This window comes from Nesoenas mayeri (genome assembly GCF_963082525.1).
Source record: "Nesoenas mayeri genome assembly, chromosome: 2".
NCBI lineage: Eukaryota > Metazoa > Chordata > Aves > Columbiformes > Columbidae > Nesoenas > Nesoenas mayeri.
This window is the reverse complement of record NC_137543.1, coordinates 146,923,524-146,950,018: the sequence shown is the minus strand read 5'-3', so window position 1 is coordinate 146,950,018 and position 26,495 is coordinate 146,923,524. Positions and strand designations below refer to the sequence as shown.

At 48.2% G+C, this 26,495-nt stretch overlaps 1 protein-coding gene across 1 annotated transcript in view; it reads left to right on the top strand.

The window, feature by feature from the left end:
- Positions 1 to 20,062: 20,062 nt before the first annotated feature.
- Positions 20,063 to 26,495, top strand: part of MKX (mohawk homeobox) — a gene marked incomplete at both ends in the record, with an annotated part of 46,564 nt that continues 40,131 nt past the window's right edge. Inside the window, 2 exons of the mRNA XM_080339526.1 lie at positions 20,063 to 20,244; positions 22,468 to 22,627. Coding sequence (XP_080195652.1) covers positions 20,063 to 20,244; positions 22,468 to 22,627 — 342 coding nt within the window. The remainder of the gene's footprint in view (positions 20,245 to 22,467; positions 22,628 to 26,495) is intronic.

Here is a 26,495-nt window from a genome sequence, read left to right as displayed (position 1 = left end):
TTATTGTGGTTTTTTGGTTTTAAATTGAGGACAGCATTGTACTGATGTAGTTACTTTATTTTTCTGCATAAAAGTATATTCAAAATTAGAGTTGCTTTCAATAACCACATAAACAATGATTGATATTGTAGATTACAGACCCACTGTGTGTACCACGCTCAACAAATAATACTAAAGCATTTCCTTGAGAGTAGTAATGTCTTAATTACAAGCATAGACTGCTGACAACACTGAAAAAAACCTAATGTTTAAATAACTTGTGTTTGCAAGTACTCACTTCTGAACAATTCTTTCACTGCCCTTAATAATTAACCATTTTATTGTTTTAGAAGCAGTTTGTAATTTCATTATTTTTCTTTCTAACTAGCATGGCTATGCAAGGCAGCTGATTTTACTGCTAACAGAAGCTTCTAAAGAAGACACAAGGCAAATCCAACTTTTTATTTGTGTTTTCTCTGAAGCAGATGAAAAGGTTCATTTGAAATTTCATTTGAGAAAACCGATGTAGTTCTGAAAAAGGAGGATTGCCTTGGGTCCTTAGGGAGGGTGTAGAGAGTATTTTAAAGGAAACCAACTATGGACGGGTGCTGACAGCATGGAGATCAAAATATTAATCCAAGAAGTATTTTTTGATCAATGCAAACACCAACAAGATCAGGGGTTGTCACAAATTCCATCAGCGACCGGTGACCAAGCAAATACTATTTTAGGTATTTTCCAGCTCTGCCCCACAGGCCTGGTATGTTACTTTGAATAAATATATTCATATTATACTGATGTCACAGCTGTAGTAGTAGCATATGCTTCATCACTAGACCCAAAAATACTTCTAAAATAAATGCTAATTGCCCAATTTGTTTGGAAGAGTAGAGGCTTGATTTTATTTTCATCTTTTCTGTGAGAGAAGCTGTAGATACAAATAGTTTATCACAGACTTGCTTATGAAAAATATGTTAAATGGTGGCTTATTTTTCTAACTGTTGAGGGGAAAAAAAGCTCCCTGGCAGTAACTGTTGTCCTTAACATGACCTCTCAAGGCACTCTTGACCATTCAGCATGGATTTCAAATAGAATAAGTTCTAAAGTAAACTTAATTTTATGATATAGGTGTCAGTGCAATAAATGTTGTGTTCCTGACAATGACTGAGCCTCAGCTCGCCACTCTCACTCACACTGGTAGCCCTTACGCCTCAGAGTAGTTCATCTCAAGTCTTAAGACCTCAGACAGTTAATCACAGGCTTAAACTGACTTATTTGTGCTGTTTTCTTTTCCTTTACCATGCCTGCAGTTTTTAAGTTCTGAGAAGAGATGCTGAAATTGATACAGATCGCCACACAGGCAAAGGATCAGTATTAAAAGAATACATATTTTTTGGCCAAAACCAGTGAATTCCATGTAATTAATATAAAGAGATTTAGTTGTTGGAAAATGAATAAACGAATGTGATCCCTGGCCTGTGTGAGCAATGCGGTACAGCGTGTACATTTGAAAAGCTTCCACTTTGCAGAGCTGTGTTGAGTTTCAGGGCACTGCCGCCCTCTGAAAAGGGATCCTCACAAAGCCGGGTCCCCCTGGCTGCCCGCACCCCTCCTGCCAGCCCCCCGGCCTATTCAAGCCCTGGCACCAGCTCCAGCAGCTGCAGCCGCCTGGGCCCCGCGTTCCCACCGCGTGTAACCCGGCTCCCGGCAGCTCCCGCTCCCCGGCCCCTCTCCCTGCAAGGGAAATAAACACCTTCACTCCTTTCCCCTCACACCAGCTGCTACTTGTCCACATAAACCTGTAGCCTCTTAGGAAATATGGTTGTACTGAGCACCGGAGCTCAATACTACATTCAGTGCAAAGCAATTTGATGTACAAATTCAATACAGAGTCTTTTAGTTGCAAAAATGAAGAGACTTAAAAAGGTTGTTGCCCTCTGTCCTGTTCATTTGCTGTCGTCTGCTCAGTCTGTTCCTTCCTTGTTTTCTCTATGCAATTCCTGTATTTTCACAGTCTTGTAATACAGGGTTTTTTTCAGTTTGTTTACACTGATGTTACGGTCAGCAGGGAATATCCATCACTTTTCACAATTTTGGGAGCCAGCTCTCGGCTCTGCACAGAGCACCGTGATCCAACTGGCAGCCATAAAGCCAGCCTTGCTCTTCAGCGGCTGCTCGTTTTCAGCTTCATTCCTCATTTTCATTAAAATGTCAGAAAATATAGGGGCCAAGTAAGAAAAGTTGTCATGAGACAGTGTTGTTTTGAGTATGGAAATACTATAGTTGATGAGAAAAAAAGCCAGAGAAGAAATCTTTCACCTTTATGCAATTATTTCTGGAACCGTAAAGGCCCACCACATCTTTCAGTCTATGCATCTGTCAGCAGCAAGATAGCGTTTCTTCTACCACTCTGTGACTTTATGATTTATTGCTTGGTGACAGATAACTATTATCAATAATTTAATTGTCCCAGGATATTCAAACTACATCTTTGAATCTGGAATTTATGTTCATTTCCTCTTAATGTTCATGCTAATGACAAGTGCATGTGCTCTGACACACGATATTGTCTCCAAGTTGTTAGGGAAATATAAACTTCATGGCCTGGGTGCAAAGGATCTGCGATCTATTAGGGGCTTTGTTATTCTGCTCTGTCACCGAAACTTTTCTTTGGCGAGTAAATGACCTTGAAATTCACAGGGCTGTCTTGAGATTTGGTTCGCTAATTTGCTTTAGGCTAACTGATCGCCTTGTGTAAAAGTGCTGTACCTCTTTCATTCCACGTCTCCTAAAATGAGTCAAATGAGCTGCTGACGCTGGGGGTCAGATGTGGATCCTCCCAGGAGGCTGAGCTAGATAATATGTTAGTTTAACAATTTCATCTCATAATAAATTAAATGCTTGTTCCTTGCACATTTCCACCAAAATAATCTCTATTTTACAGATGACAGCAGGATGACTGCAATGGAAACATGTAATGTGTTTCCTCAGCAGTGGTATCCACGTTTCCCTGCAGGCTGTTTGCAGAGCTTATTCCCAGAGTCAGAAGCTGACTGCTCCCCACCTGTAAACTGTGGTTTGTCTCTTCTTTAGCCACTTAAGCTTTCCCACACACTGCTCAGGATCCAGAACAACAGAAGGAAGCGATGCTGTGTCTTGGCAAATTCTCGGTTCAGGCAACTTAATCTTCTGCAGTTCAGTGACCTGATCAGGGTCAGGACCAGCATGTCTGCAGACATAGCAATTGCAGGGGGAACTTACATTGCACTGTTTCTGCAGGAATAAATTTTACTGATTATCATTCCCTCCCCTGTTTAAACAGAGATGTTCCTCAATGCTCAATATCTTGCTGCTTTGGCTATTGAAACCAGCCAAAACTCACCCATTTCCATTAATCTTTTCTTTGAGTGCAATTTTACACTGTAACGTGCTTTTGATCCTCTTGCCTAGTTATCAGTTCAGTAATACCCACGACTTGCTGGGAAGGATTTCCATGGACAGCATCAGCATCGCTTGTGTTTATTCTCTTGACTTCTTTCTATGTTATCTGCCAGACACCTTTCAGTTGGCAAGTTCCTCTCTCTTTCCCAGTTGTTGTCATTGGCAAGTTATGTGTTTTATCCTAGTTTACATGGAACACAGTGCCCTTCAGTTGCTTGATCTCTCTTTTTCAACAACTGTAATCAATTCTACTTCGAACACAAAGGTTTTCTTTCTGAAAGGTTCATAAACCCATATAAGGAAGCTTTGACTGGCTACCAAATTATATGATGTGGCCTAATCCTATCACATTTGCAGTTCTGCAGTGGCACAAAACCATCTTCACTAATTTCATGTCTTTTCTTCTATTATTTTGGAATCTTGGTGTGGTGACAAGATCGTAGTTGGCGAGTCAGAACTTTTGCTTGTTGTCACTCTAAGTGTGTATTGGAGAAGGGCCAGAAAAATGACATTATCCTAATGCTGAATCATGAAACAATAGGTCATAAACTGGCAGTTTTCAGGCAACTCCCCATTGCACCAGGATCCCGAGTGCCTTTGAAGTGTCTCCACTCTTCATTAGGTGAGAATCTGCCTGGAAGCTTTTGGGGGCAAAACTGTTCATTAAAATCTTGGTGGTAAGGTTTTTGTCCAGCCATGCTGTGGCACATGCTGCTTCTCCAAGGGGCCTGGTGAGTGCAGGAGAGCAGCGCAGAGCACCCAGGCTCTGGTGGGAGCATCTGGCAGCTGCACTTTGCTCCAATGGCTGAGCCTTCAACTGCACCTTCTAACACCCAGATTAAATAACTAGGGATTTGTGTACTGCTTCTGGGAAAGGGGAAAAAAAAAAAAAAAAAAAAGAAAAACAAGGTTTTAATAAAAATGGTAATTAAAAAGTTACAGATGCTGATAAAATTAAAAACATATGATATGGAACTGAAGTGATTTACTGTTGAAAAATGTTGATTGATTCAGTAGTAGTTAAATTTCAAAATAACTTGTCTTGAACAAGCAAATAGCTTTAAGTATTTGGCTACGTGTCCCTTTCTTTAAGAAAAATGCGAACACAGATCATGTTGCTGGTTCCCTCTACCACAGACTGGTAGAGGCTGCACTATAAAATGAGTGCAGTAAACCACTCATCTTCCCAGTTGCCGCATTCTCTTCTCCAGTCGGCAGCCTTTTGGGGCCTCCTTGGCTCTTCAGCAAAAAGCACCAAGTGCAGTTCTGTTGCTCTAATGAAAAAATAACAACAACGTCTGGGAAGCCATAGAATGATGCAATAACCGTGCTGCTCTGCTTCCTTTAATGTGATGAAGCTTGCATATTTGCCTGGCCTCAGTGTTTTACTCCTGCCAGTATTGTACTGTAAAAGAGACTTGGCAGAACACGTTCAAAGGCTGTTCGTGGTTTTTCACTCAGCATTAAACCTTCCAATGACGGAAGGGTGGGGGAACCCATATTGGGACAGACACTCAAAAACTTGAAAAAAAAAAAGAAAGAAAGAGGAGAAGGAGGCTTGTGGTAGATGGTCAGCAGTTTAGCAAACCTCAGTTATGGGACTGGGGTTCATTAGCGCCAAGCTGAGACCCACTGGAAGATGAGACCATGCATTAAACCAGTGGGTCTTCTCTGCTCATTTTTCAGGGGTCAACCAGCTCAAAGGAAAACCAGCCCCTAATGTTCTCAATGAAGAGACCAACGTTGCTTCAGTGCGATAACCAGAGTCACACCATCATTCATAACCGCGCTTGGTCACAACGGGTGCGAGAGTGCAGAGGCTTTAGGATTGCCCCTTTTTGTGCTGTGTTCACCCAATGTATGGAAAATTCCTGTCCCCGTGGCTGCCAGTCTTGCTCTGCAGACCTTCGTTGAACTCAGTTATGGTTGTCTTTCTTTTTCAATTAAACCATTTGGAAAGCTGACAACCTAGTCCCTACCCCTGCATAGGGTTTGGCAGGGAAATATTCAGAGTTGAGCTGGAGCAACTCTTGGAGAGAAATATTCTACGTGCACTTGCAGATGAGGGGCAAAATATGTTCAGAAGCAGAAGTTATGGTCAGATTGATGCCTCTTTCCAACCCATTCCACAACTGTCTGTGATAGGGTGTCATGTAAAAGGAAAAATATTTGCAAAAGTGGACATCTGTGGGCCAGCCTTGGTATGCTTCCCAGAATGTAATGACTAGGTGAATGTTTTTCAGCACAACAACTAAGGAATATAGGTGACTGCCAAACACTGGATCTGATGTGGCATGAAGAGATACAAAACAAAGAGGAGTGAATTCTCTGAAGAAGCTGAGGCCTAATTCTTTCAAAATTCAGCATTAAAAAAACAAACAAACAAACAAAACACAAACAAATGAATAAACAAAACCTCCAAACAAACAAAAAGACAAACCAAACCACAAACCAAAACAAAAAAGAACTTTTTTCAGTCCCCACCATCGCTTTGCATATTTTTGCTTATATCTTTAAGACACTTCCATTGGGTGGACATGCTCCTTTTCACCAGTCTTAGGGCTCTACATGTACGACAGTAAACTCATTATTGTCAACATTTCTAAATCAACACAGTTACTGAGATCTATGTTATGATTTTAGTTCCACTGGCAATTACTGATATCTCATTACCACTTAATCCATTCTGAACTCTGTGGAAATGTGTAACAGAAAATACTTTAATTTTTGCTAGAACTGAATTTGAATCATGTGTCTCCTGTCCTACATAACTGCAACATCTACATTCACCATCCCAAAGAACTGAAACTCATTTCAGCCTTAAGAGGGAGACACCCTGTACTCTTCCCAGCACATCCTTGCTCTGGGAGATGGGAAATGCAGGCTCCAGTGCCCCACAGCACCCTCAGGCACCCTGCAAAATCTCAGAGAGTCTCCATCAGAGAAAAACAACTTGAGAGAGGATCCTCATGGCCTAGGAACAGCTATTCCATATCATGGACAACCATTGCAACTAGGACAAAATGCAGCTGTGATGCTGGGGCTTCAGAAAGTGCTAGCCAAAATGCTCAACTCCTGAAGCAGCTTTAGGGTTGCTAAGTATCTCTTTTCAGCCTAAAGTATGTGTCTATGTCCATGAAAGGGCTGAATGGAGCACAGAGCTTCTCCACAGGGTTTTGCAGTGCCACCGGCACATGGAGATCCATGGCATCGCGCAGGGGCCTGGTGAGCAGCCCGGGCTCAGGGCTTGCGTTGTGCATCTGGCAGGCTGGACGCACAGAGGCGTATGTTTTCATAGCAAAACTAAGTGGCAGTTTAGAAAGGCTGACCCAGCCAAAGAAAACCCTGGAAAACCCCGCAGAATGAAACAATAAAACTGTCTAAGAATTTAATCCAATGAGAAAGTTAGTAATTGTCAGAAGTCCACCAGATTTAAATTTCTAAAATGAAACAGGCCAAGGAAATAACAAGATTGTGCTTCTATAATCAACCAGTAGCAATGTTACAAAGTAATAAGAATGGAGAGGGAATTCAGTTACAAAAAGTGGCTGCCAGCTGCAGGTACCCCTTTAACATTTTAATCAATAAGGTTTGTGGAAAAATATGTGAAATCTCACTTTGCTGGGGCAGGTAACATTTTGTGTTGACCAGAAGAAAGTGTGATTTGAGCAAACATGCCTTGAATAACTGCAAATGAAATGATGGTAAAACAGCTGAGAGTCAAGGTGTGTTGCAGGCTGCCTCGGGAGAGCTCCTGAAGGACAAGGATGCGCTGCAAACCCATCCCACTGGGGACCCATACCCCTTGGGCAGCTCTAGGTGACAAGTAACAGCGTGAAAATCCACACCTGGATTGTAGGATATCACTCCTGCCCAAGGACAATCTAAGGGGAGGGGTGGAGGAGTCGCTTCCAGTGATTCCCACATGTGGGACTGATGTGCAGGTACCCAGCGTGCCCCAGACCCCGGAGTGCCGGGGCAGCACAGCTGCACTCACACTGCTTCTCACCTCGCTCTTCGCTGCAGAGCCCACATGAGCGCAGCGGCATCTTCAGCTGCAGGGAGAGCTCCTGGTCTTCCACATCACTGTGTGGAAGGAAGCGAGGTGGAAAGAAAGATTTATTAAGGAAGGACTTTGGTAAAAAGCAAAGAAAGATGATTTAGTTTCTTGGCTTGATAAATGCAGATTTTAGGATGCTGCATGGGGGGATGGCAACCCAGACTGTCAGGATCCAAAGGCAGCCCCTTTTGTGGAGAGTCATTCCAGCCAGTGAGGCATATGAAACAGTGCTGCTGCTACTCGGGAAAAGGGCATGTGTCCTATACACCATGTACTACCTTCATGCTGCTCCCCTTTCCATAAGGACTTGAGAGTACCTGGCGATAAAGGCTACCCTCCTTGCTGTGCTATGAGAATGGAACTCCGAAAGACCCTACAGAATGTTTTTTTTTGCAGTGGGCATCCCACTGTGAGTCAAATGCCCTCTTCATGTCACGGCACTCACTGAATTTCGTGGGCATGCACCTCAGGAGGGCATCCTTCCAGCCTGTCCAGACCTCGCTGCAGCAAATCCTTGAGTTTGCCAGCCCTGGCAAGCAGCTGAGCCATGGGGGAAGCAGAGAGGTCTTGCAGAATGAAAACATGCACTTAGCTCCATGGACTGCCGTGCTCCTAGCTCAGACGATTTCCTTCTGTCTCAGTCTGATAACTGTGTAGTCTCCTAAAACCTTCTCAGACGGCCACTGTCCTGCAGATCCCAGCAGAAGCAGGGTAAAAGAAAGCTTACAGAAGGCTTGATATCTCTCCGAGCAGTCTCAGTCTCTGGTAGATTAGCAATGCAAACAAACGAAGGCTTCTTGGAACGAGTCAGAGACTTTTGGCAAAGCCATGTGTTTGTGACTGCTACCTTTACTGGAGACGATTGACATGACTGTGTCCTTTCCAGACATTTTGAGCATTTCTGCATTATCAGCCACCTGGTCCAGGGCTGTGGAGTCCATCCAGGGGAGGACTGAGGCATGAGGACTGCTTGAAGTAGCTCCATGGGTGAAAAGCTGGATCTTTTGTGCAAGAAATCATATTCCTTGGCTGATTTGTAAATGTTCATTACAAACTATCTAGTCCTGCTGCCAGACAGAATTACCTTAACTGGGACCTTATGGCCCAATCCATGGAGAGTCTCCCATACAAACACAGGAGTGAATCAAAGTGCCTTTTTTTTTGAAAGAAAGCTCCAAGAAGGGCCAGGCACCTCAGTCACAGCCTTTTACAAGACAGTGGCTGTGACAACATTGAAAAAGGTCTCACAGCTGAGCTCACTGAACTACAGAAGGCCCAGCAGCTGTTGAGTGTGCCTTCCTCAAGGGCTTCTTCAATAAAACCAGCAGTATGCTGCTGCAAAAAGCCATCTCCTCTCCCCAAGATACCTGCATCCCAACCCACAGAGACAAATATTAGAGGCCTCTGAAGGAGAGTCAACAAATGTTGAGAAGGAGGTTGATTTTGAACTCCAATATTTTGTAGCCAGGTGTTTTTAGCCCTGTTATTGTCTGCAGAAAGGCAAACAGCAAAACCCTCTACTAGGATTCAGCTGTTCCTGAATTCCCCTCTCAATCCGAGATCCTGGGATTCATAATCCCAGGGCTGGATCCACAAAGGCTGAACTGCCTGGCAGCTCGTGGCTTGCTATGCAGGTATTTTCACAACTCTGATTCATCCATCTGGGGTAAGACACTGGTACCTCGGCTGTCCCCAGAGAGAGTCCCAGCACCCAAGTAGAGGTCTCCTCTCTATGTATAACCGTGTCTTCACCCATCCCACCCAGGATATGGCAGGGTGACAGCTTGCTTAAAAAGACCAAGTGTTCGAGCCAACCACCTGGTTATACAAGATGATCTGGGGTTAGCAGCTAGTGAACAGATCAGCTGAGGAGATCTGTGCTTTCACTGCTGCATTGGGCAGTCCAAAGTGCTGTTCACTTTCCCTCTGGTTGGAGAACCTAGTTTGTGGGCGAGGTGCCTGGCTCCTCATCAGGAAAAGCCTGCCCGTGCAGCGAGGTATCCCTGCAGGTGCTGCGTGGACAAACTGCTCACCACATGCCCACTTTTCTTTCTTTACCAAACTGGGCAAAAGGAAACATAGGCAAGGAAGGGTTGCCACAACATACTAAAACAGGTGACCTTGCTTCAACCTGATGGAGAAGGTAAAGTCCAATAAGGCATCCCTGACCACTGCTGAGCCCTGGGAAGCACCCATGTTCAGAGATCTGGAAAGCCTCACTCTGCAGAGACAACTGTAGCCCTGACTGATGCCACCACCACTTTGGTGCAGGTGAAGAGCTGCTCTCAACAAGCAGCCAAGCCACCGTGTGGGCAGAGCACACGATTAGAGTAGCTCTGAAAAGAGGCAGGACAGCTTCATGGCAGTGCCCTAAGCACCGCTCCAGGCACTGCCAGGATGGGGCCGGCACAGCCCTGGATCTGCCCTGGCATCTCTCGTGCCAGAGGACACAGGATCAGCTGCAACCCTGCACAGGGCTTGTGTGTACTCACAGTATTTACCCTGGCAGCTGAAGAAGGTAACTTTATACCATCCCGCTACTTGGTGGAAACGCTGTGAGGTGATGGGCACCTGAATTTGTTGACAGCTTTGAAGGAAACAATTTAATTATACAAACCTGAAACTTATTCTGTCCTTACGGCCTGGGGCAGGTCCCTGCTGATGGCAGCTGTGGTCCTCCCTGGGCATCTCAGGGCAGCTGCTGCCCCAATCCAGCAAACACTTAGTGGATGCTTAACATTACACAAATGAAGAACGCTTGTGAAGCCAATGGGATAGCCAATGGGACAGCCAACATTTATGCAGATAATGAAATGTGCAGTTTGGGTCCAAACACTTTGTCAGATTCTTGGCCTGTGATTAAAAAAAAAAAAAAAAAAAGGAAACCCACAAATCACATTTAAGCTAGCAGAATGATTTATTAGGAAAAAACACTGATGGATTTTTGAAGTACTTTTTGAAGTTGAAATAGTTTGAATAGAATAAAAATTGACACAAATTTTTACCACAATGCAAAAGGAACTCTAACTATTTGAATAACAGTTTGCTTTAATGTTCGTGCATGTCTTCACATCCTGATTTTGGCAATGGCTAGAAAAGAACTACCGAAATACTGTGAGAAAAGCTGTTCTCATGTTATTTCTGGCCCTGCCGTAATGCATAAAATCAGGACATCTCATGAGAGAGACTGATATTCAAGATTTTCAGTCTATTTTTCAGACAAAAAAGTCTGAATATATATCTAAACTTCTGGTTTTAGTCATGGCCAGCTCTCGAAACAGCAAGAAAACTATCCCTGAGGTCACAAGTCAAATAGTCACAATATAGAAGAAAAGATAATAGTTGCATTCCGATAACTTGGAGGAAAAAAAAACCCTTCAAAGCCAAAATTCACTTGACATGCTAAGGTGAATGACTCCTCATTCTCAAAATAACCCTTAATGCCATTGGGGAATTTCAGAAGTTTATTCATAGGATGGGTGGGGGCTGTGATTAAACCTAAAGTACTTGAAGACAACAGCAAGTGCCATGGGACTAGTACCATGTATGTGTATGGCTCTAATCTGTCTAAAAAACATTTTTGATAAACACCTTCAGGATCCAAAGAAATGAGGGCTCTATGAACTATATGGTTTCTGGTGCCCCTGCCAACTCCGAATAAATATGCTGTGTGTGTAGCCAAGGTCTTGGAGAATTATTTCCTGAAAACTACTTTAGAACCAGAAGGAATTAATGAAGATGTGCCAGCTATTTCCTTTGCTGGCTTGCTTGCCTCAGCCTCACCAATAATAAATAGTAACGGTTTGTATTTGAGTTATGCTGCTACACCTCATGTTCTGCACCCTGCAGAACCCATCTCTTCTGTACACAAGCAGGAAAGCATAGAGTATGAGTTTGTTGCTTCTCCTTGGGTATCGACATTCAAGGCTGGCAATAGCTATCACAGCCAAACTGCATTTTGAGTCTTTGGCATTAGTCTCTGCTAAAATAGCATTTGTGTGTTTTAAAACTATTTACAGAGCTTTAACTTCAGTTAGATAACACTGCTATCAGGACTTGTTAAACAGATTAATATGATCAGCCTGACTTTTAATCTGCTTAAATAAACGTATTTATTATTATTGGAAAACTTCAAGAAAACTTCTAAATCATCAGAGATTCATAAATTATCAATTATGTAAAAGCTAAAGCAACCAGAGAGATGTTTTTATATCACTGCAAGCAATAAGGACAGGGATTTTCAAACTCAGGCCAAAAACATTAATCACAAATCATCTTTAGAAAAAGCTTCCCGCAACCTTATTTTATCCTCCGACTTTCTGAGGCTTGCTCTGCTGGAAACTACCCCACTACTGGGTGACTCCCGAGCAGAGCTGGTGAGAGCGGGATCCTGTGTCCCAGAGAAGACTCCCCCCAGGTGGCTCTGGCTGCCCAGCCCTGGGCAGTTTTTATAGAAATTGGCATTAACTTAGGGATTTTCCTTCAAGACACAGAATCCCCTCAACTCCATCTGTGTTGCCTTGGCAACATGCTGTGACTCTGCCTGTCCTCTCCAGGACCTGACATCTACCAGGGAAGCTTCTAGACAGAAAATCATCAAAACCCTGACTCAACCACACAAGGTTTTATGCCATGCAAGCAGCCAAGAAACTGAGGATATTTCATTGTTTTAATGCAGTAACTGGAGGGCCATCAAACTGGAGCATGTTATGACTACTTCTCCCTGTTTAAAATCCTAAAAGTCAGTATGAATCTCGTATCCTCTCTGTCTTCTCTCCGGAAAACGCCTCAGATTTGGGGTTGAAAGTGAATACGCTCTGGGCTGATGTGTTGGGAGCTGCTACCCTGCACAGAGCTTTGTCGGTGCAAAGGAAAGAGGAAACGTTTCTGCTGGTATTATTAACATGTCAGTAGCACTGATAGATTCCAACTGAGATCAAGCCCTCTTGTATTAGCCGTGTGCCAAAAGCAGAGTAGGAAGCAGGGAAAGGAGAAGAAGCATTATTATTCCCATCTTACAGCTGCAGAAGGGAAACTCAGGGATTGTGAAATCCTCCAGGTCACTCAAAACCACGCACAGATCAAGTGAGGAACAGAACCAGCCCCTCACAGCTGTCCCTTCTCTCCTCTCAGCCCACTTGAGTCTCCCCACCTTGCCAGGCTGGGTCACATTTTTGGGTATTGAGGATGCTCGAGAGTTGGGGCTGGTGGGGTAAATCCCAGGGGACAGGTCCCTGGCAGATCCCACGTGAATTGCAGTGTCCCTGCACGTTGCTGCTCCACCTTCGCTCATACCTCGCACATCCTTCTCTCTCCCTGACCAGAAAAGACAGACTTAAGCAGAAATTTCTCATTGTTTGAACCATTCTGCAGATAATTATTTAAAATGATGGATTGACCTCTGCAATACTGAAGAATATTGGTGGTAAAAACACCCAACTTTATGCTTTCCGGTCGAGCTAGATGGCAAAATGGGAATAAATAGTTGAGAATTCAATAACACAGCGTGTAGTGTTTATTTTTGCACAGGTGGCTGAAGAAAAATTAGAATTAGAATTATTATTGTTATGAACTGTTCAACGTTTATCCTTAACTTTTCAAAGCAGTGATTTCTGCAATGTGACCTGCCATCATTAATGTTAAATCCAAACAAACTCACATTCATTTTTTAAACGTGGAGCAGACATCAGCCATCTGAGATACCACATTGAATGGAACTGAATCATTCCTTGGCTATTAAAGGCACCAAAAATGTGAATATCCTCTGAGAATATAAAATATGGATTTTAAAACTCAGTTAAAAGAAATACAGTTATGGAAAGAACAATATATATGTAACATAGCAAAATTACTGATTTTTATTATATCGATACGTTACATCTAATTAATAAAAAACAGCCTCTTTTTGGATTTTTCAGCCCCTGTTTGTACAGAAACAAGGGCTCATGTACATAGGTAAGGCTTGAGTCACTGGCTTTATATTCCTTGGGGTTAAGCAAAAACAAGCAGCAGAGGAGGAATGGTGCAAACTGGAGCAACCCACACAGCTTGACTCCATGGAGGTCAGAGACCTGAAGAAATCAGATGCACCATAAGAGCCACGGGTGGGGTCTCCTGTGGGGCACACACAGATCCCTCCTGGATCCTCAGAGCATGAAATGGAGAGCAACTCCCACACGTGAACAAAGCTCAATAACCAAGAAGTCTGATCCCAAGCCACTGACTCTGTCCCAGACCGAACTGCAGAGCTTCTCCCGCTAATCAAATTTCCCCCTAATTAACACCATGTTACACATCATCATCATTCCCATGAAAAGCATCTGGCCCCTCTCTGGAGCCTTTTTGCCCTTTTGGCTGGTCACAAAGCCCCAACAGAGCTTGAGTGAAGGGGCGCTGGGAAAACACAGCTCCTGCAAACACCACGGCCTTCCTCCCCCTTTTCTTCCTCCTCCTCCTCCTCCTCCCCAAGTCCACGGCATGCACCAGCCAAAGTGCAGCAGAGGCCCTGTGGGAGGTGCTTTGTTTTACATGGTCCAGGGGATGGAAATCTGAAATATGTGATAAGACATGGAGGTAGAACAAAGCCATGAAAAAAAATAAAGCCCCTAAGCACCAGTCAGGAGCTTGTTTTTCTGGCTGTTTAGGGGGGTTCACATTCAAGTAGGATGAACTGTGATCTAGGCCTTGGCTGGAGACCTGGTTATTTTTTTGTTTATTAATTTTTAGGACAAAGCACATCAAGAAGATGCAGAACAGAACCGGGTCCTTCACCCTCCTAGATGACGCAACAGCAATGTGTTGGGTTTTTTCTTTTTTTGGTCTGTGGTTTGTCTGGGGATTTGCTGCTACTAACCCCAGTGATTTTTCCAGAGTTCGAGGATGTCACCAGGGATGCCACCCCACAGGGCCACCTTCTTAGCAGAACAGGGGACAGCACTGCTTGCTGCAGCTCCCAAAGAGGCACCAGCCCCCTCCCCATGTTTGCCAGTCCAGCTCCCTGCCTCTAGAGTGGCCCTGGACCCCCATGCCTGATGGCCCTGTGTAAGGCCAGGGTCAAGGCACAGCTCTTACTGCAGCTGAAGCTCCTTGGCCAATTCTCCTTGCCACACCATAACGCAGACTGGGTTTCATCGCTAAAGCTGAGCTGGAAGCCAGATGACAAAATATTAAGCACATAAGTCTGCTCTACAACCCAGCCTGTGCCCTCAGCCTACTCTAACACCCAAGTAGCATGCAGCCTTTCCTGCTTTGTGGAAAACAAGAACTGGACTTTCAGTCAAGGTTGTCTCTCACATTCATAGAGAGTCTAGTGCTGTTCTTGTTTTCCGTTTTCTCATCAGGTGAGGTCTGTCCACCTTTCTGCAGTATTCAGTGGCCTTCAGACAGCAGACCAGCTACCTTAATGAACACCTTTCCTGGATATAAACGTTAAGGAAATATCTGAATTATACTGTGTGCTACACTGGAGCTACACTCAAAAATTTTATCTCAGTCTAGCTTTGCTGGACCCAGAAGTGAAACCACAGTTTTATTAATGGTCACATCTGCCAGCCTTCAGGATGTCCTCTTGACAACCTCTCAATTTCACTTGCTTGCTGTTGTTGTTCCCCTTGCTCCCCACAGTCTTTGACGTTGTGGTTTGACAGTATTACCTACTGAAGCACCACCACCAGTCACAGTATCACCACCAAAGCTACTTTAGGGATGGTCACACATGATGTTGGCATTTGCTTCTTGCATACATGTCCATTTCAACACACACTCTTACCGATTCCTCCAAACCAAATAACCATAAAGAAGATAAATAAGCATGCATTTTATCTTTCAGGTGTTCCTTCACAGTTGTTGAGAAAACTTCCAAAGCTCATTTTTTCCACAGCTCTTTGAATGCAAAAAAGCCTGTAATTAGGTGATAACTTCAGGGCTTATCTTTGCTTTCTAATAGACCAACATAATTATCTCGCCCTTAGATGTTCTATGCCCAATATGATGACCCCACTGCTCCCAAGGTTGGATGCACCCTCCCAGCAGGGCACTGAGCCCTGTTGCTCTAAGCCAGAGGATATTTTAGGCATTGATCCTGCAAAATGTTCAAAGGGAACAGTTCTTCTTCCTTCCTTAGGATATTTACAGAACCGCATTTTACGAGATTTAACTTCGCCCCTACTTTATTTCACTCCAGTGCTTTTGGGGGCTGCCAGACTGAGCAGAGGTTCCTGCTAAGGCTACAGCTTTGCCAGCTCTGGCTGCCTGCAGAAGCAGAGCAAACCCCATGAAGCACCATTTCAGACAACTTGGTTAAGCAGGTTCATCCTTGTCTACATATGCCTTGGGACTTCACCCAGCGCTGACTCGGCTGCTGCCGTGGATGGCGACAGGTCTCTACAGCTGCTCTCCCTGTGAGTGTGGCGATTTTGCAGTGGAGATAACACCTCTTTTTGCATAATCCTAAACAATTTCTCACATACCTGACTTCTCAGGCCCTTCAAAACCCATGGGTGTCGTTATTTAGCCATCCAGCATGCCATAGTGCAGAGTGTACCAGGGATGCGAGGAAATTCTTTGAATTTCAGACATATATGTTTACTGTCAAGGAATCCACAGTTGGAGGGGGAAGCTGTGAGAATGCAATGCCAACAAAATGTTTGCTAAAAGCCTTTAAAAAATAACCAGAACATGAAGCAAGGGACAAAAGCAACATTTTGCTGGGAGCGCAAACCAGAAATGAGGGCTGTATTTAGGAGTGTAGATGGGACTCTACCAAACTGGTTTTGGATCGCCCCCTGCTCCTGGGCAGGGAAGGAGGAGCGGGCAGAGCAGCTGGGCTCTATGGGGTGGCTGTTAACCACAGGCAGCCAGGCTGTGGCTGCAGCCCCTTCTCTGGCTGGAGCAGGACTGGCACTGGGGAGCTCCATCACTCGCAGCCTCGGGAGCAAATTCTCCTCTCAACCTGACAGCACAGTTGATTTTTTTCTGGCTCCTCCAGCAAAGCAGATTAGGTCCCAGAGCACCACTTGTAGGCTCTTTCTGCACGATATCCCTTGGAAAGGTGCCGTCCTGCCACTTTCTGGCATGCCAGCCCAGCCTGACGGCTGTCTGGGGCTGGGCACACAGGCAAGGGATGGGAGAGGAGTGTTGCAAAGATCAGCAAGGAGCTTCTTGCAGCTCCAGCACCAGATGCCCCAACTCCCCATGCACCCTGGACCCCCACCCTGCTGCAGGATGCATGGGAGCCCTGGTGCTCCCATCAGCCGGTGCTGCACCGTCAGGGGAGCCGGCTGCGGGCCACGGTGTGCAGCCAGCAGCTATTGACTTACTTTTCCGTGCATGGCCGGGTAAGTAACCTTAATTAAAAACATGAAGCCCACAGTTTGTATCACATTCACGATGTTAAACAAGCTCTGGAAATAGAAACCCTGTTTTCATTTAAGCTTTCAACTGTGATCTAAGTAATGAAATATGGAGGGGGCGGGTGTGTGTGAGATTTACATGTGATGATTTGGGAGATCTCGCTGCTTTAGAGGCTTGTAAGGCGCCGTGGTGCCAACTGCTTCTGCCGCTGCCTCACCGCGCTTGGCAGCGCCTGCCCCGCACACACTTTTGTTTTTTTCCAGAGCCGCTTTCCAAATGCTGATTTCTGCCCTCAGCTCTCATTGCTGTGATTTATTCTGGGTGCGGACGTAGGATCTGCCAGGCCCTCAGCAACCTGCTGCCCTGGCTCCCTGTGCCCTGCCTGGCTCTGCACACCCCCACCGCTCCTGAGGACCACAGATGTCCTTGATATCAGACAGATACCCTGCAAATACAGACAATGAACCCTCAAGCCCATACTCAAGTGGAACCATCATCAGAAGACATAGGGGAGGATTATTGTTGCCTCTCCAGTTCCTCCTGCACCTGCATGCAGGGAAGGAGCATCCCACCATGACAGGCAAGCAGGAGGGGAAGCTGTTCCAAGGGCACCTGCTTTGTACTCTGCCCGTGTGTGGACTGACCCCACTCCAGAGGCTGCCTTACCCTGTAGGGCCCACGGAAACTTGCTGTGCCCCATCCGTGCTCCTTGCAGGAGCTGGGGGGCATAGCCTGTGCCTGCCCTGCCAGAGGGGATCACCCAGTGCCAGAGGGGCTGGGAGTAGAAGGGGAAGACTACGGGGCAAATACTTTATGAAGCTGCAAAGGCTGGCATCACCTTCCTGTTTTGCTGGAGTGAGCAGGAGCCCTCAGGGGCTTATTTTTGATCAAGCCTGTCGCTTTCTCAGCTCTTTTTGCTCTAATATAATTATGACAATACTTTCCAGGTCATAAACAGTTCAGCTGGGCATGGTAATAATTGGAGCTGCATGTTTTGCAGCAAGCCCCTAATAACCACATTAGCACAGACTAGAAGGCATTTGTCCCACAGCGTCCTTGTATGTACGCCTTCTCCCCCAGCTGTTTCTGAATGCCCTCACCAGGGCACATACTCTGGGGGAGGCTTGAACAGGGCTTTGCCCAAAGGCCTGTGACAGCACAGGGTGCACAAGTGCTCCAGTGGTCATTTAGGCCATTTTCAGTTCCCTGTTTTTCATGGCTGGGGACTAGCAGCAAGTTGGTAGTGGGTTTTTTTTCCCTCCCCGGGAGTAGCAATTTTTCTTACTGAACGATGGATGGGGCATCTACAGAGCATTGCCCTTGCCCAACATCCCTTCCGGTTCCCTTCGGCAACCAGAGAAATTGCATCCAGGTGCTAATCCCCGACTCCAGGGTGCTCCCCTTCCAGAGAACCCCACCCCTAACGCTTGTGGCTGTCTGAGGTCGCAGAGAGCGGCCGTGATGGAGGGGTGCAGGGACGGGAGCGGGTGGCCGAAGCGCCCCACGGCGGGGCGGGAACGGTGCGGCAGGGCCCGGGGGAGGACGCGGCGGCCGGGGGTGCCCCGGGACAGGAGCCGCCGCTGTGTCCCGCCGCCGACCGGAGCGGCTGCGCCCGCAGCAGGTGCCGGCCCCGCCGCGGCGGTCCCAAGCTCGCCTGTTCCCGCCGCTCCAGCGCCGGTGGCCGGAAGAACCGCGTACTCCCTCCGCGGTGTCCCCTCCGGGAGGTGGCGAAGCCAGGCTGCGGAGACGGAAAGGGGTAAAGCCGGTAGCGGCCCTGCAGACTCAGGTCCTTTGGAGGTCACGCTTGACGGGACAAGGACAGGGACAAGGAGCCCACGGAGAACCGAAGTGCCGTAGAGGACGCGGGGGCGCGCGCACGGGGCGTCCGCGCCGCGCACGTCCCGCCGGGCCCGCGGGCGCAGACGGCAGCTCCCCGTTCACCCGCGGCGGTCAAATAACGTCTGAATTACATCCTTGTAAATATTGACTGTGGCCATCTTCTTCGTTTCTCCGCACAGTAACTGAAATGTTAAGCCCGGCGGAGCCGGGGCCGGGCTGGCTGCGGCGCTGGGCAGCGGGGGGTGTGGAGCACCGGGCCGGGGGAGCCGGGGAGACCGGGGCACATCCGTAGGAGCTGGCCGGGGGCACCCGCAGACCTCGCCGGGCACTGAGCATCGCCTCTCTGCGGGAACACGCCGGCCGCGCCGAGGATGCTAAAGGGAGAGGGCTGTCTGCTGGATCGGACTGCAGTCTAATTTACAAGCCTTGTAAGGGTTGTGGGGTGGGGGGGTAAGAATAGACGGAGAAGGGTGATGGGGTGATGTGAGATGTTTCCTGGTCCGGCCTCATTAAACGCCGGCGTTAATGAGCGGTGCACGGCTGCGGCTGCAAGCACAGCCACCGCCGCGTCGGCTGTGCCCCCCCGCGACGGAGGTCCCTGCTGCGGGCAGCGTGACCCCAGCCGATGTCCTCAGCCGCCTTTCCCCGGGAACCCCCCCTCCAAGTGCACACTGGGGACTGACCAGCCGTGTATTGCCGTCCCCTCGGCTGCCCCTTTCCGGGCTCCGACCGCCTCTCCACGCACCGCCCCCCGACGCCGCGCTGCCCGGGCGGGGCCCCTGCCCTTGCCGGGGCTGCCAGACTCCCCTCGCCGGCGGTACCCACCCCCCCAAGGGGATGGGGAGTGGCGGTCCCGAAAGTGTGAGTGGCTGCCTGGCGGCTGAGCCTCCGGGCGCCGGCTCTGCGCATTTGGTGGTCGTTAAAAACAATTTGTTTCCCTCCCCGTTTGGGGAGGGGGAAGGGGAAAATCATTCCAGGGGAGGGGAAGGGCAAGGGGAAAAAAGAGGAGAGAGAGGGAGAGAGCAAGCGAGAGAGAAACACCAAACCCAACAGAAAACCCGCGCTCCGAACTATTGGGACACGGAGCGAGGAGCGTGGCGGAGGCTGGCGGCGAGGTGCGAGTGGGAGCGGGACGGGCCGCGGGAGCGGACCGGGCCTGGGTGAAGGGGCCGTGGGAGCGGGCCGGGCCGTGGGAGGGGCGGGCTGCCCCCCCCCGTGGGTGGGCAGGCGGCGCCCGGTGCCTCCGCGCTGCCCCCCCGCCGGTCTCGCCGGGCGGGTCTCGGCGGTTCGGCGCGGCTGCCCGGTGACCGCTGCCGCCTCCCCGCAGCGCAGAACGAGCCCCCGCACCTTGGAGCCGGCGGCCAGCCCGACGGTGGCTCCCAGCTCCCCACCATGAACACCATCGTCTTCAGCAAGCTCAGCGGCCAGGTGCTTTTCGAGGAGGACGCCAAGGAGCGGGACCGGAGCGGCCGGCCCTACGTGGGGGTGGTAGAGGGGCCGCACCACGCCGAGGTGTTGCTGCCCGACAGCCCGTCCATCAAGGAGAGCCTCAGCCTGCGCAACCGGCGGACGGGGTATGCCGTGCACTAGTCTCCGCGCCGCGCACCGTCTCCGCGGGGTGGCCCGGCGTGCCGCTGCCGGCATTCTCGGCCGCCGCGTAGCCGGTTTGGGGTTGCGAGATGGGTTTCTAGATGTGCCGTCCCCCACGGCCCCGGGTCCATACTCTCTGGGACTTCATTCCACAGCACCGGTGGGAAAGTCCGGTAATAGGTGATGCAGAGGTGTCCGATTGGGCTGGAATGTGCCAGATAGAGTGCTACTGTCCTGCGGTGCTTGATCCCCCGCTCTTTGCCTCCAAACAAAAACAAACCGGGGAAGCCTGGGCTTGTCGGTTTGGTCGAGCTTTTCACGTAATTCAAGCCCCTCAAATAGAGACGCAACGCGGAAAGTGTGAAACCTGGGATAGGGGGCGGCCGCGAGGCCAGCGCTCGCCGGCGGTACCGGGGCAGCCGGTTCGGGGCCGGGACTGAGGCGGGCGGATACTGCGCGGCCCCCAGCACTTGTTCCGCCGTCCCCGCTCGTTTGCAGGGCGCTGAGCGAACGGACGGGAAGGAGCTGCGATGTCGGTGCGTTCCTTGGGATAGGATGTAAAACCGACTGGCGCGATGCCATTCAAGGGCTGGGCAGAGTGATGTTAGGGATCGGTTTTGCTGAAAAGGCGACTGTGTCTAAGCCGTCTGCGAGTGATTTTTTTTGTGCTGGAACAGGTGAAATAGGAGGTGATGAGAGGACGTGTTAGCTCCGGCGGCTTGTCAGCCGTAGCTCGAACGGTTGAATTGACGAGCGCAGACCAGACATTTTGGGTCAGCTTTGCGAAGTAAAGACTAAGGAGCACTGTCAGGAGGCACTGAAACTGAGAAAACCCGAGGAGCTGTTTCTACTGCCGAATTTCCACCTTAACGATTGCATCAGCTCGTACTTTTAACGGCGGTGCTGGTTGGTAGGACGCAGGTTATGTTTCATCGAAATGTTACTAGCAGCCGATCGCGGCGGAGCTGGGTTGCCGAGGGAGCCCTGGACGGGGCAGCGCCCGCGGCCGCCCGCAACGGCACGACTCGGCAAGGCTCGGCCCGGCACAGCTCGGCGCGGCGGGGTGCGGCTCGGTACAGCCCGGTTCGGCAGGGCCCGGTAGGGCGCGGCGTGGCCCCTTGGCGCCCCCTGCCGCCGCCGCCCGGAGCCTCCGCGCAGCGTTGCCCGCCGGTCGCACCGCCAGCCCCAGCCCGCCTGTGGGTTTTCCTTCCGATTCCTCCGGTTTTATTCGCTCACTTTTTATTTTACACCATTTTTTACAAAAGCACTTGTTTGGTTTTTTGTTTTGTTTTGTTTTGTTTTTTAATGAGGGCTGCGTTTGATTCCCCCCGGTTTCACCTTTTTTCCCTGCCGGGCGTGGGGCTTTGGAGGCTGCTTCGCGTCGCTGTCTGTGGCACTGGGGACCGGCACGCCTGCTCCCCTGGCAGCATTCCTCGCCGCCGGCTCCGCGCAAGGAAATCACCCGGGATGCTCGATGCCGCGGGTATCTCTGAATATGACTGGTTAAATAAATTCGGGCAGGGAGCAGTCCCAGTTGGCCCCGGGGGCAGTCCACACCGCATCTCTGTTCTCCCGGCTGCGCCGCTCGGGGGTGTCCGGGGCCGTGCGAGGTGGGCCCTGACCCCTCTGGAAAGCCCCTCTGTAAACAGACCGACCATACGCCTGGCAGATGTCGGGCACCGAAAGCATCGGGACACTCAAACCCCGCACCTGCGGAGCCCTGACCCCGCTGAAATCCCCGCAGTGGAGCCGCCCGGGTCCGCAGCATCATGAAGGCCAGCTCCCGGGACAGGCGAAGCCGGCCCCGAGCCCTCCCCTCTCGATCTGCTCCCCCAGACCCTCCACCGTAGAGTTTGGGGGAGCTGCGGACATCGCCTTCTCCCGAGCAGCCGGCCCGGGGCGAGCATTGCGGCCGTGGAAAGTCCCCCAGCGCTCAGCGGGGACGGGGCTCGGCTGCCCCAGGCAGGGCGCACGCCCCCAGGCAGGGACAGACCCTGGCGGGGCGCACCCCGGAGTCAGGGCAGCGCCCCCCCCAGCGGGCTTCCCCCGAGAAGGGTCCCCCCTCGGGCAGGGCGCACATCCCTGCGCACCTCCTGCACCCGCGGCCGCGCAGGGAAGCTCGACGCCGGGGCCGGGGCCAGGGAGCGGGGGCCCGGCAGATGCTCACGATCCCGGCCGCGGCCCTCAGCGTCCCTTCTCCGCGGCAGGGCGCGGCAGAGCGGCGGGAAGGTGCGGCACAAGCGGCAGGCGCTGCAAGACATGGCGCGTCCGCTCAAGCAGTGGCTCTACAAGCACCGCGACAACCCCTACCCCACCAAGACCGAGAAGATCCTGCTGGCCCTCGGTTCCCAGATGACCCTGGTGCAGGTAAGGGATCCTCCCCTACCCCCGCCGGCGGCAGCTGCTCTGGGGCGTTTCGTGTACGGGAGAGACAGTGACAGCATCAGCCAAAAACCCTGCTGTGAGCTGAGCAAGGGGCAGCACTAGGCTTCAGGGGAGGCATCAGTGCAGCCAGCAAGACCAGAGGTCCTGTGCCAGGCTTTCCCTCTGCCCTTCCCAGGGCTCCATCTCCAGCAGGACTGTATCCCCCAAAAAGGAATTCCCACATCTGGGGTTATCCAGTCTGGGGAAGTGATAAACGCTATTGGCAAAAGGTGTGTGCTTTCCCTCATAGGAAAAGAGGCCCCCATCCTTTCATCTCTTTCATAAATACAGCGGAAATATTTTTGCTTAGTCTTTAAAAATCTCCAGGTTAAAAAAAACAACCAAACAAACAGTAATTGCAGATTTCAGCACAGAATAGGAATTGTTGAGGAAGTTGTAGGGAGCTACTCTTCCCTTTTGAAAATATGCTAGAATAGAAACAGTTACATTGCTCCGATAATAATCATCACCTGTTGCACAGATGTTAGTGTTACCATACACACTGTGCAGCGGCTCAGCGTGCAGTGACTGTGCTTCACAGCCTTGGAGGAATTTTCATGATAGTGTAATTAGACATGGGGAGTAATTGTTTTGCTTTCAGGTAAAAATCTCATCAAGTGACTGGCACTTGTGTTGCAGTAAGAGGTATAAAGTTGGCTACAAATGTTTATAAATTTTATTTCTTTGTTCTCTTTACCATCTGGCACTCAATTGAAATACATGGTTAGATGCTGTTGGTTGCTGAGTGATGCTGTCTCAGGTCTGGATGCTGCAAAGATTTATGCATTGTGAATAATTTAATTTCCTTACTGCAAGCTACTGCTAGGTGCATAAAATGAAACACAGATGTTTGCAGGATCGGGTCCTCAGCGCTCTGTCTAACACATTATGTGTCACTTTGCAAAGGACATGAAAATATTAAACTGACATGAAGTATTAGAAAAAGGTGGTAATTCAGCATTATTTTTTTGAGTACTCCTTCAAAAAAGCCAGTGCTATGAACTTCAATCCTGGTAACAGCAAAATGGGAAACTTTTACACTTTAGTACCTCACTGTGAAGCTATTGCACTAGAAAAAACACTGTAGCTTTGACAAAAATAACATTAATGTCTCAGAAAATGCCAGTTATAACTGGAAGATATAGTTAAAACAACTTCTCTTGCTTTTAAAAAATATACATGAAATGTTTGCTCAGACTTTTAAAAATATGATTACATAAACACTATCCATTCAATGCCACAATTCAACAGGAGCAGTTTATTGGACTATGGCTTTTAGAATATTTCTGTATTTTTACATGAGATTTAAAGCATATATCCAGAAGACACGTTGTGAAGTCTGTCACATTAATGACTTCTTGAGGAGTTCTTCTCCCATTCTTTTATAAATGCCATGAAATGGACAGACAAGGGGGAAAAAAAAAAGTGGGTTTTGGTAGTATCTCTCTCGTGGCAGCTTTGATAAGTCCTGATATGCTGTGCTAACCTCTGTAAAAGCATCAAGTGAGCCATGGCGTCTACTCCACAGATTTTTACAGTCTATGTAAGGTGTAGAATAAAATTAAAAAGAAGCATTGTGGGGTACATTTTTCTTTCCCTATGACTCCAGCGGATTTATGCTGAATCTGAATTTGACCAGCATTATTTCTGTGAACTGTAATATTTGAAAGAGCTATGCAAACCAGCACATCTATCTTCATTTACAGAAGCACACCATCAAAAAGAAACCCCAGATGTTTCTTTCATCATTTGGGTGCAATGCTCTTTTAATCCAGGAATACAATAGCATCTGTACAAGAGGTAAATACATATGTCTGGCACCAGCAGTAATTCTTCAGCCTGGAAGAACTAAACAACGCACACCGCAGATCTATTTTTCAGATGCCCAGAAAGAACAAGACTGTAATCCAGATCAAAATTCTTGTTCCCTCAGCATGAGAGAGAAAGCGCCAGGCTGTGATCTCAGTCACGCTGGGTACACCTGCAGTAGCTTCCCTGGAGGCTGCACTCTTCGGGCTGAGTGGTGTAACCATGAGCGGGTTTGGGGCTGGGCTTTGGTATCTGTTGGAAAGCTTTGCTTCTGTCCCAGGATGAGCACTTTGCAAAAGCATCAACCAGGGTCTCTTGTGATTGCTTTTCTAATCTAGTAACACCAGACATCGTTGGGGAACCAGGAATCGGTGTGTGATGTTTTTTCTGGCTTACATGCCCTCATGTTTTCTGTCCTCTCAGATTTCCTACTCCTCTTCCATTTCTCGGTGCTGTCCTGCAGAGTTCACTCTTGGTGGGAACACACACTTGCCCCAACAGCTTTCCACTTCTGTGGAGGCTGTTGTCTGCTGACAGCTATTACCTCTTCCCAGCATCCCTCGAGTGCTGACACCTTGTCGTTGGAAGCCCGAGGGAGGACAAAAGATACTGTTGAAAATCCCTTTGAGTTTCCGCCAAATGCTGTTTAGGGAATGAATGGTTGGGGTTTGTTTTTCACCTGACTGCTTGTCTTGGAAAAGGTCTTCAGCAGCTGCCTGGAAGATGATGTTGTCGCAGTAATATTGATAATATAGCTGTAAATCTTCTCCTTGTGCTTTACTTTCGCCTAATGAAACTTATTCCAGTATGTGCCATCTATCCAAAGGAGCTTTTGCAGGACTATGGCGTGTATAAAACTGATCCTTCTGTGAGACACAGAGGTGAGCATCCAGCCCTGTTTTCTACTGTTATTATTAGGAGAGTATCTGTATGTCAGATCTTCCACAATTTTATTTTTATTAGTTTTGCTGTCACCTAGTTGGCTGATTTTTATTTACCTCACTATTACTTTGGCTTAGCTGCCTGTGCTGGGGTGCAGTGGGACAGCAGGGGGCTGTTCAGGCTGTGTGTCTGACAGTGCTGCAGAAGGGAAGTCAAACTCTTTTGAGAAGGTAGGATTTCACAGGAATCATAAATCATCTTTTTTCTTAAGAAGCAGTAACAAAACCTGGGGCAAATTCTGGGTTGCCTTATTCCTGAGCAGGCCAACAAGGTCTTCGGGAGTCCTCAAGGCGAATGTTATTGCAGCTTTCAGTGCAACAGTCCAAAGTTTTCTACTTCCCCAACTGCCAAAGCAGGAAACCAAAAAAGCAATATAGTTTGAAAAGGCATTTTATGTTTTACTCCAATTAGATTCCAACTTAGAATCCAATAATTTATCCTATTAATATGCTACATTTTCATTTGTATTATTGCCGCAGTGCTTGATTTATTTTATTTTAAATTTTGGTTTAGATGTTCTTGTGAAATAAAAAAAGTGGCTGTATATTCCTTCCAGAAAGAAATATGAATGGCCATATTGTTGCAGAGAAGTTTTTTGCAATACTAAGATTAATATATTGGTCATGTGCTGCTATGGATTTAATAGTATTCAGATTCATAAAGGCATATCTGGATTACTGGAGGAGGAGAATCGCTTGATTTCTGTTCCTTTTCTGAAACTTTGGCTGCTCTTAAGCAGTGAAGCAGAACAAATTACAATAAAATTGAAGAGTTCTTTCAGAAGCCACGCAAGAGGGTCAATATTTCATTATGCCAATCTAAGTACCTGATGCTCTTTGGGAATGACTGAGCTGCTGTAAAATATGAATGCTGGAAAGCTGGAAATCTATTATCATTCTCCTTGGGTTTTGTCTTTTACTTCTTGAAGAACTGCATGATGGTTACTTTATAAGAATAGTGAGTTTCATCATGCATTTTTTCAAGATACCTAGTTCTCTGGGAGGTTTCTCAAACAAGGATTTTCCCACTGGCTTGTATGTATATAATTGTTTTGGTTTTT